The 11,580-nt window shown below is 38.2% G+C and overlaps 1 protein-coding gene across 1 annotated transcript in view; it reads right to left on the reverse strand.

The window, feature by feature from the left end:
* Positions 1-11,580, reverse strand: part of LOC100956900 (phospholipid scramblase 1) — a 21,834-nt gene that overhangs the window by 5,237 nt on the left and 5,017 nt on the right. The window contains exons 2-4 of the mRNA XM_012804993.2: positions 6,970-7,044; positions 3,764-3,966; positions 2,054-2,096 (exon numbers count right to left, since the gene is read on the reverse strand). Coding sequence (XP_012660447.1) covers positions 2,054-2,096; positions 3,764-3,966; positions 6,970-7,042 — 319 coding nt within the window. The 5' untranslated portion in view covers positions 7,043-7,044. The remainder of the gene's footprint in view (positions 1-2,053; positions 2,097-3,763; positions 3,967-6,969; positions 7,045-11,580) is intronic.

Consider the following 11,580-nt stretch of genomic DNA (forward strand, 5'->3'; position numbering starts at 1 on the left):
TACCTTAGACAGGTTAATCTCTATATGGAGGGAACAGAGGGATCATAAACACTGACATCCATATGATGTCTTTCTGGAGTCTTCCCATATTGAACCACATATTGGAACCCTCTCCCTGTTTAGAGCCAGAAAGAAGCCATAAATGATCCCACTTGTCCACAGCCCTTAGAAACTTGGGTCATAGATATCAGAACCTGACCAAATAATGAGGACTGAAAAAAATACATATGGAGGCAAAAATCACTTTATAATGTCAGTATGGAAGGAATTTTAGACATATACTAAAATTCCATATATTTGACTCCTTCAAATGTCTTTGGTGGGATTCAGAAGGCCCGGCGCTCTACATTTATAAGAAATATTTGGTAAGAAAAATATTAAACCAATTTCGAGAAGGCTTATAACATCTGTTTGATTTTAAGAAACTTAATCTCAGAAATCTCCAGTTTGTTTATTTATAAACCAACACGGGTTTACATAATTTTTACATTTCCTTCTAGCTACTTAAAAATGAAAGCAAATAAAACTTTTATTTACATCTTTATCGTCTATTATGCTTTAAACTGAGGGAGATTATAAATGCCTATTATATGCTCAGATACTAAAGAAGTGAATACTCTATCTTTTTCATATTACTCAGAATATGAGAAAATAACATAGACTTCCAATTTGGAAGAAGAAGAAAGCAAGAAAATTAGAGAGATCTTTTAAAAACTAGTGCAGAATTAAAAACTAATATTTGGAACTTATATTTTATGATTAAGACATGTATTTTACAAGTATTTATAAAGCTAATAAAAGGTAAACAGTGAGTTGTGTAATGTAGATATTAAATGTATAAATTTTATAATCTTAATAATATATACCATAAATGAAATATTACATTTCAGAATATAAATTATCAAAAAACAAAGAGCTCTCTTCCAGCATTAACTGTTTTAAAAAAACTAAACAAAATCATTTATAATGTACATTATAAGTACTTTTTCTTTTTTTTTAATTGAGACAGAGTCTCACTTTGTCATTCTTGGTAGAGTGCCATGGTGTCATAGCTCACAGCAACCTCAAGCTCTTGGGCTCAGCGACAATTCTCTTGCCTTAGCTTCCCTAGTAGCTAGGACTACAGGCACCACCACACTGGGCTATTTTTGGTTTAGCAGGCCAGGGCTGGGTGCAAACTCACCAGCCCCAGAGCAAGTGGCCAGTGCCCTAATCACTGACCTACAGGCTCCCAACCTCATGTTCTAATTTCTATCACCGGAGACAGATAAAGTTGGAACAGATATATTCTAAGAACCAACAGGATTTTCACTAAACCCTTTCTATCTAGAAGATAGACACTAAGGTTCATAAATCCACCCAAGGTCTTATTCCCCTAGTAGCTGTCCAAAAACAACCAGCGGCTTCTTAAGTTTATTCTTGTACTAGGTAGCACTGGACCCAAGGAAAGGACAGGCTTACTAAGGAGTAGCAGTGCTCTGGGAGGCCAAGCCTACGGGTTCCCTGGTCAGCACCCTCCCACACTCCAGTGCCTCTGCATCCTAGCTGGCAAACGACCGCCCATGTAACGAAGGTTTCATGGTGTTCATCTAACAAGAGAACTGTAGGCATGAATGGTAAGCACCCAATACACTCCCATCTCAATTCAAAAAGATCAGTGTGGAACTGTGCTATTCTCAAGGTGACCACAATTGCGAAGAAAATAACTGAAGTGGTAGAAGTCATCTCATGTGACAGAATCACTTAAAGTGATACTTGCAAAGAGAGGTGAGAGGAAAAGGAAGTTTGGATTGTTTTCCCTCTAAGGTAGTGTCTATACATGTATCATGGGGACAGATCCCCAGCATAATAGTACTTTGGCATTGGATGTCCCATTTTTGGAAAATTGCTAAAAATGTTTGTAATTTCATTAGGATGGAGAGAGAGGTTTGTAACCAGATTTAACCGTCTCACGTGAGTTGAATTGTTATATTCATGGAGGCTGATGGTGTCTTTATGTTCATATACTTCTTCTTGTAATCTAAAGGCATAATGAATACAATGAAATACATACCTTCTAAAATTTCGACTTGCTGATGAACCAGTAGCTGATTTATCTGTTAGTGAAAAAAGAAAATTAAATGTTAAACGTACGTCGTATGAAGGATTTTAAACCAATCACATTAATATTAATGTTTTATACTTTAAATGTATAAATAATTATCAATATTTAATGAACTTTTATTACCTTTTAGTATAAAAGTTACTATTTTTAATTGATAAAAATATTTATTAAAGGTTTCACAATTAGCGTGGGAAAGTTTTAGGTCAAATAAAATGGATTTATACTGAAATACCTATAAAAATTGGAAAAACCGATACAAATGGCCAACGAGGTTATGAAGACATGTTCAACATCAGTAATCACCAGGCAAATACAAATAAAATCCACAATGAGGTATCATCTCACTCGTGTAATCTTAGCACTGGGAGGCTGAGGCCAGACTGAGCTCAGGAGTTCCAGACCAGCCTGAGCAAGGGCAAGACCTGTCTCTGAAAATTACTGGGTGTTGTGGCAGGGACCTGTAGTCTCAACTACTTGTCAGGCTGAGGCAAGAGGATCTCTTGAGCCCACAGAGAGAGGTTGAGGTTGCTATGAACTATGATGCCAAGGCACTCTATCGAGGTTGACAAAGTAAGACTCTGTCTCAAACAAAACAAACAAAAAAACCTAAAAATAGAACTACCGTATCATCTAGCAATCCCACTGCTGAATGTATATATCAAGGAAAGGAAAACAGAATATCAAATAGCTACCTGTACTCCCATGTTTATTGTAATACTATTCATAATAACCAGGATATTGAACCAACTTAAAGGTTCATCAGCAGAAAAATGGTTTAAAAAATCCATTTTTTATTATACACACAATGGAATGTTATTCAGCCATAAAAACAATGACATCATGCCACTGGTAGCAACATGAATGAACTGAAGGACATTATGTTATGAGAAATTAGCCAGGTATAGGCCAGGCGTGGTGGCTCACGCCTATAATCACAGTACTCTGGGAGGCCGAGGCGGGTGGATTACCTGAGCAAATAAGTTCGAAGCCAGCCTGAGCCAGAGTAAGACCTCATCTCTAAGAAATAGTCAGGCAAGATGGCGGGAACCTATAGTCCCAGCTACTTGGAAGCTAAGGCAAAAAAGTTTCTTAAGCCCAAGAGTTTGAGTTTGCTGTGAGCTGTGATATCACAGCACACAACCAAGAAGAACAAAGTGAGACTTTCTCAAAAAAAATTTTTTTTATTATTTCAAATTGTAGGTTAATTTTTCAGTGCTAAGATTAAAGGGCCTAGGGTTCAAAACCAAAGTTCCAGAATTAAAAACCAGCTCTCCTTTCTTAGGTTTTTGTTATGTAACTTCTCTGGACCTCAGTTTCCTCTTCTGAAAAATGGAAATAATCCTAGCACGTATACATCACATTTTCTATAAGGATTACACCAGTTAGTTTATGTATTACACTTAGGACAAATATAAAGGAACTGTATTTACTAAATATTTGCAGTTGACAATTATCAGAGATCAAGTTCACAGAAAACACAATTTCCTAAGACATCTGTATTTTGCTTTGAAAGAGAACCTAATAAAAAAGTATCAAGAGTAATCTGTTATCAGGAAATTTTGTTTTACCATTTCAAACTCTGTTGAATTATTCACTTGTTAATCTGGTTAACTGGAGAACAGTTTTATTTTGTATGACAATTTATGTATTTGAAATTACCTGAGTTAAATATTCCAATCCAGGAGGACAATTTAATGGAGGGTGTGGTGCCTGCATCCATTGTCCCCCTGCAGGCCCACCTGGTTGATTATAGCCTGGCTGATTCAGAACAGGAAAGCCTGCTGGCCCAGCAGGAGGGACAGGGTAACCAGCCTGAGGCCCAGGGTATCCAGCCTCTGGGAATCCAATAGGTCCTGGAGGTCCTGAAATAGGAACAGGTGAAATAATTTGTAACTGCACAGAAAAAAAATCATCAACCCTTTTAGGATTAGCTCAGCTATCTACAAGCTGACTTCTCCTCTCAGAAATTCTCTATCTTAGGGATTAAGTTCATCGTCAGAGATTTTTCAATGAAGTTCCTCTCCACTTCTATTTTGAGAGTTGGCGGGCTGTGAATAGAGTTGGCCCATAGCCTTAAACCTCACCGTTATAAACGTGCCTGGAACACACGCTTTCATACCCGAGAAAATGAAACAACCATGATCTAAAGTCACCTATGGGAAGATTCTGGGCTGCCTTTGTGGAAAAGAGAGATGGTCTGGGTTAGAGGCCCAAAGTAAAGGCTTTGAGCCAGTACTTTTAGGGCCAAATACCCGGAAAAAGTGATGGTTCTAGAATTCTAACAAATGGCATATCCTATGTCTGGAAGTAAGGGAGGTTTTGTGTATTTGTCAGGATTGTAGGTGGGGACGACGCTGGTAAAATGGTAGAAGTCAGGAATGCTGCCTAACAACCTAAAATGCCCAGAACATTCCCTTAAGGACAAAGAATTGTTCGGACTAAAAGAGTATATTGTTGAGAAACCCTGATGTGGCGATAAAAGCATGTCATTTCTTCTAATACAGCCCAGATTTTTGTTTGGGTTAACAGTTTTCCTGGAGTTTTAGACCATACTGTATTTTTTTTATTTTACTTTATTATAATTATTATTATTTTAAGAAACAGAGTCTCACTTTATCACCCTCGGTAGAGTACTATGACATCACAGCTCACAGCAACCTCCAGCTCTTGGGCTTAGGTGATTCTCTTGCCTCAGCCTTTAGAGTAGCTGGGACTACAGGCGCCTGCACAACGCCCAGCTATTTTTTTTGTTGCAGTTTGGCCATGGCTGGGTTCAAACCTACTGCCCTCAGTATATGGGGCCAGCGCCCTACTCACTGAGCCACAGGCACCGCCCAACATGCTATATATTTTTTTATTCTTTCAAATTCTAAATTTTATTTAGATTTCTCTAACCTAAATAAAATTATGATATTTAGGTTAGAGATTTAAATTTCACAATTTAGCATTCTCTAGTCTGGAAGATATAATTTGAGAAGGAAGGCAGAGTACATAAGCAGAGATTCAATAAGCATACATACTTCATCTTCTCTCTGAATATGTCAGTACAATCAAGCTTTGTGAGCTTATTTCTGTAGTCCATAGAGTAGCAATACCACAAAAAGGGAATATAATTTCAAAGGACTAAATTTCTCAATATTTTAACATCAAAGGCCATATAAAATTTTATACTGAGAATAGGCAATTTACAAAAACTTTTAAATGGAGCATACAGTTAAACAAAGTTCACATACAATTAAAAATAAGGTTTATCTTGGTTCAGCACCTGTGCTCAGTGGTTAGGGCGCTGGCCACATACACTCAGATGATGGGTTCGAATCTAGCCAGGGCCTGCTAAACAACAATGACAACCACAACAAAAAATTAGCCAGGTGTTGTAGTGGGCACCTGTAGTCCCAGCTGCTTGGGAGATTAAGGCAAGAGAATTGCTCAAGCCCAAGAGTTTGAGGTTGCTGTGAGCTGTGATGCTACCATACTCTACTGAGGGCAATATAGTGAGACTCTGTCTCAAAAATAAAATAAAACAAGGCTTATAAAAACAGATTAAACCTCATGATATTATTATTATTTTTTGAAACAGAATCTCACTCTGTCATTCTGGATGGAGTATCATAGCATCATCACAGCTCCCAGCAAACTCAAACTCTTGGACTCCAGTGATCCTCTTGCCTCAGCCTTCCAAGTAGCTGGAACTACAGGTGCCCTCCACAACATCCAGTTGGTTTCTAATTTTTTTTTGAGACAGAGCCTCAAGCTATCACCCTAGGTAGAGTGCCTTGACATCACAGCTCACAGCAACCTCCAACTCCTGGGCTCAAGGGATTCTCCTGCCTCTGTCTCCCAAGTAGCTGGGATTATAGGTGCCTGCTGCAATGCCTGGCTATTTTTTGTTGTTGTTGTAGCCATCATTGTTGTTTGGCGACCCAGGCTGGATTCGAACCCCCCAGCTCAGGTCTACGTGGCTGGCGCCTTAGCTGCTTGAGCCACAGGCACCGAGCCTGTCTTCTACTTTTAGTTGAGATGGGGTCTCGCTCTTAGTCAGGCTGGTCTTGAACTTGTGAGCTCAAGCAATCCACCCACCCGTCCTGACCTCCCAGAGGGCTAGGATTACAGGTGTGAGCCACTGTGCCCCACCCCATTTCTAATTTTAAGTAATTTTGTCATTTTTCTAAGACTCACTGAACATAACACCAGCTACCACATGACTAAAAAAAAAACCAGAGATAGATTTCCTATGTTATCAAATGATTATGATTTTCAAAATAGATAGAAGCTCAATAAAATATTTTACTTTTATCTATATTTTGGGGTTTATAGACAGCATTTACTAAACATAATAAACTCACTACTCTTTTTATTAGCTTTCTTTTGCATTTTTTCTGTCCTTTATAAATAGAAATTTTTTTTCATGGAAAACAGGTAGTCTAGTCAAATTAAAAAAAAAAATCAAAAACAGCAAGGCTGGCTCGGCGCCTGTGGCTCAATCGGCTAAGGCGCCAGCCACATACACCTAAGGTGGAGGGTTCGAATCCCCAGCCCCAGCCCACCAAACAACAATGATGGCTGCAACCAAAAAATGGCCAGCGCTGTGGCGGGCGCCTGTAGTCCCAGCTACTTGGGAGGCTGAGGCAGGAGACTCACTTGAGCCCAGGAGTTGGAGGTTGCTGTGGGCTGTGCGGCCATGGCACTCTGCCCAGGGGGATAGCTTGAGGCTCCATCTCAAAAAAAAAAACAGCAAGGCTGCCAAAATTTTATTAATGCAATTTTGAGAAAAATAAGTACTAAGTAAAGACACGCATATTCCCATCCCCACCTCCATATCAATTGGTTAATTTTATCCTTTCTTCTTTAATCAAGTATCTTACCTTGGAACGCTGCTGATGGATTGTGAGGGGGATACCCAGGATGTGTTCCCGGATGAGGCCCGTTCACTTGCATGTCTGCAATTCAAAAAAAGGTAAATATATAAGTGCTGTTTTCAGAGCTAATTTGCAGTAGAGAATCTTGTTTCAATTTTTCTCTTTCAGATAAAGTGAGATCGCTGAGTTACTGAAGCTGAATTCGTAGTTTTCATATACGTTAGATGAATGCTCAGTTGCATGCTTTGATTTTGCTGGTATTACAGAAAAGGTAGTTTTAAAATCACATACAGACTATGAAGAAAGTGATAAATGAAACTAGTTGGATGTGAGTAATGGTAGGATTATGAGTGATTTAAAAGATATGCTCTATAAGTTTTTTAAAATATTTGAAGTGACGTATTACTTCTGCATTTCAGAATCTTTTTAGTACTTACTCTGGAAGTACACAAATAAGTATGAACCATACGAAATTTACAATATATGACTGATTGTGGCCTACAAACTCCATAATATTTAATTACAATAAACTAACATTAAACTTTGTTACCTGCTAATTAATTAATGCTGCTTGTGTAAAGTTAGTAGGTGCACCAATGATCCAACCTCCTCGTTCTTCCTACTCCTGTCTCTCCAGTCATTCACTCACCCACCACAGCCAGTCTCATCTAACTATTTACTGAGCCCCTGTGTCATCCTTGAGTTAAATTCTGGAGTTTCAGAGTCTTTGCATTCATACAACTTGTGGTCTAGCAGACTCTACACTTAACCTCCCCCTCTATTTCCTTATGGGCTACTAATTGTGAAGTCAAAATTTTTGTTTCTCTATCATGGAGACATGGCATCGATATAGAAGGTACGCTGGCTAAATTTCCAATCTGACAAATTTTTTGAATGTGTCTCTATTAAAACTTTCAAAGACCATTCACTCAGGAAGGCGAGATTGTGCACCATCCCCCTTCTACTTCAACTGGCTTCATGGTAACTTCAGCAGACTACAATCCCTGGAGACTGTAAATTCAATACTCTCTTACTCAAATGAAGACTTTCCCCTGCACAGACACTGCAGTATACCCCAATTTATCACAGACTCTGAAATAACGACAAGTATTGCAGCCCACATTCCCAACCCAAGTTGTAAACAACAGTTTCAGACTCAAGAACAGGACTCAAGTAAACATAGCAATTTTGACCTAAAGGTTTACCCTTAACTGATGGGACACATTTTGTCATCTCTTAATAGGCAGCATTGTTAAAACAATAGAAAATACACATATTTAGGAGCAGAGAGATTCAAAAAAATCAAGAGCTCATAAACTCTGAGATTTTGGTACAGGGCAATGATCCAGTTTTTGGAATGACAGGAAGAATTTATACAAAGAAAATAAGTGAATGGGCAGGAGTTCAAGTATACTAAAGAGTATATGAATAAGAGGTTGATTTCTGCATTTGAGAATGCAACTTAAAAGAACTTATAAAAATCATAGAACTATCACATTGTCTTAAAGATATTTAACTTTTACATCTCTCTCTATATGCATTTTATTTGCATATAGAGCACATATATATACACACACATACAATTATATACATAGCATTCAAAACGGAAGAGTTAAAAGTTAACTATAGGGCCAGGCACAGTGGTTCACGCCTATAACCCTGGCATTCTGGCCGAGGCGGGTGTACTGCCTGAGCTCACAGGTTTGAGAACAACCTGAGCCAGAGCGAGACTTCATCTCTAAAAACGGCCAGACGTTGTGGGAACCTGTAGTCCCAGCTACTTGGGAAGCCAAGGCAAGAGAATCACTTAAGCCCAAGAGTTTAAGGTGGCTGTGAGCTATGATGCCACAGCAATTTATGGAGGGCAACAGAGTGAGACTGTCTCAAAAAAAAAAAAAAGTAACTATGATCAAATGTCATATTTGAATGTTTGTTTTTAAATTGACTAAATGAATGTTTTTAAATTGAGTGTAAGCATCTTAATGCTTATCGCTAATAAAATAGCTTAATTCAATATAAATTTACATTTTAAAAGCCTTGATTTTTATAAATAAAAAGGTCACAAAACTTCACATGGAAAGAGTAAGGGGTCCAGTTCTAAAGATTATTTAACGTGTCTAGATAGCTGCCATTGCAGTGAGAGAGAAATAGTTTTTGACTATCTCAAAAAAAAAATAAAAGGGAGAATAAAGAAAAACATTTCATTAAACCATATTTCTATATTTTGGCTATGTAGTGTTTTTCTTTTTCCAAATCTTAAAATTTTTAAAAGACAAACTCTTTCATTATATGCTTGATAAATATCCATCTTTATCTTGAGAAAAAAATTACCATAATAATTGGCATTTGTTTAAACCTACATTACAGGTATATGTAATGAAATATACACCAGAATATGTAGCTGAGAACTTTGTTACAATGACTTGACATTTTAAAATTATTATCTGTTAATTAGCATGACTTGAATAATCTTTATGCATATAAAATGCACAGAAGAAAACTGTTCTGAATGGAATATAGTATATATTATACAATGTAGTTCCCAATAAACCTCAAATTTCTTTGCTTTCTCTGAGGTTTTCTTATTCTTTTCTTTTTTTTTTTTTTGGTGAGACAGAGCCTCACTTTGTCTCACTCAGTAAGAGTGCTGTGGCGTCACAGATCACAGCAACCTCCAACTCTTGAGCTCAAGCTCTCTTGCCTCAGCCTCCCAAGTAGCTGGGACTACAGGCACCTGCTACAAAAGAAAGATCTGATATTAACATTGTTTCCAAATGTACAGGTCTCTAAAACTACACAGGCACTCTCACAGGTCATTCCTCTTCATTTATCTAGTTAAGCCTTATCCAGTCACTGAAGCCCTTTGGACTTGACTCCACTCTCCTTAATGTATTTCTGAGTAGGAATTTAGAAGTTGTTGGTCAGCCCATGATGGTAAACATTTTCTAGGTCCTCGGAAAGAAGAGTCCAGTGAAGTAGAAAGGCATGAAGGAACATTGTGAGCCTAAGACCCCAAATAGTAACCAAACTAAAAAATGCAGACTTCACAACGTACACAACATAAAGGAAGCATGTAATCCAGTGGGCAGCCCTCGGGCTGGGCTCTGGGACTGAAATAGGAGGAGAGCAAGAAGGATTAATTTCAGGGCACACTACTACAATTATTTCTGAAAATCACAGGTCCCGTGGACCTGGTTTGCCCAACTTGAACAGCTCTGTCCTTTGCATCAACACATGCCAACAGCTTTTCAGTTGGCATTGCTGTGGCACCCAACATGCAAGTGGAACTTTGTACTTGATTATTTCTACAGAAACATAAATAACAATAAACATTCTACTCGGCTCGGCGCCTGTGGCTCAAGTGGCTAAGGCACCGGCCACATACACCTACGGTGGTAGGTTCGAATCCAGCCCGGGCCCGCCAAAACAACGATGGTAACCAAAAAATAGCCAGGTGTTGTGGCGGGCGCCTGTGGTCCCAGCTACTTGGGAGGCTGAGGCAAGACACTCGCTTGAGCCCAGGAGGAGGTTGCTGTGAGCTGTGATGCCATAGCACTCTACCCAGGGGGATAGCTTGAGGCTCTCTCTCAAAAAAAAAAAAAAAAAAAAAAAAAAATTCTACTCAATGCATCTGCCTTCCAATGCCTTGATCCCATTTTAGTTGTTCCCACAAGGAACTTTTGCTGTTTACTGTGGGTCCCACCCCCGTTCATGCCTGCTCATTACAGGAAACAGACCAGGCAAAGAACTCTTGTTGCACAGACTAGCCATGACCCTTCCCAGGCACATTCCAGTCTCGGCTGCCCTTCTAGCAACCACTGAGCATTCTCAAATGTTACCTAAGTCATCTGATCCCTCTATGACTGCAACTAAACCCTAGGGGTTCCTAAGGAAGAAACCACATTCTTCCTCTCTATTTCAAAATTATTTTTTTTATCATTTGCTGACCTTAAGCATAAAAATTCAAAATCTTGTGAAACTGTTAAGAATGTTTCACTTCTGAATTATATTGACTCAAGAAGTAAAGCAATGGTTGAGTAAGTCAAAATGGGTTTACGTGACCCTGGAATAAATCCAAAAATGTGTCATGTTACTGATTTAACTTCCTGAATTTTCTTAGAATAGGAACCAGGTTCGCATTGACCGGTCAGAAATCAGCCATGTGTTCAAGTCAGAAGGGCACAAATATTAAAATTTATATTTACTATAAACTTTTATATTTTCTGCCATTAATCTATAAAGTGATTAATAAGTTAATAAACATGTGCAAACAAGGTAGTCTAAAAGTTTTCAAAGCTATGTACATATTTTAGTTTCTATCATCTAAAGGACTATAAAAAGGGATAAATTTATACATACAAAAGGCCAGGTTATTTTTGTCAAATCCACACATCATTCATCATAGGATATTTGTGGGGAAGACAGAACAGCCCCCATGTGCTGAACACTAAAGATGCCCTGGGGCATGGGATGTGGGTATTAATAATGTTCACTTTACAGAGAAGGAATAGTAAGCCCCAAATTCATTAACTTTAAATGCATTCAGTGAGAACAGAGGAGAGCCAAAATTCAAATTTGAAAAAAAAAAATTAATACCCATTTTCTTTTTTTTTTTTT

This window comes from Otolemur garnettii, unplaced genomic scaffold, assembly GCF_000181295.1.
Source record: "Otolemur garnettii isolate 467f Iridium unplaced genomic scaffold, OtoGar3 scaffold00032, whole genome shotgun sequence".
Taxonomy (NCBI): Eukaryota; Metazoa; Chordata; class Mammalia; order Primates; family Galagidae; genus Otolemur; species Otolemur garnettii.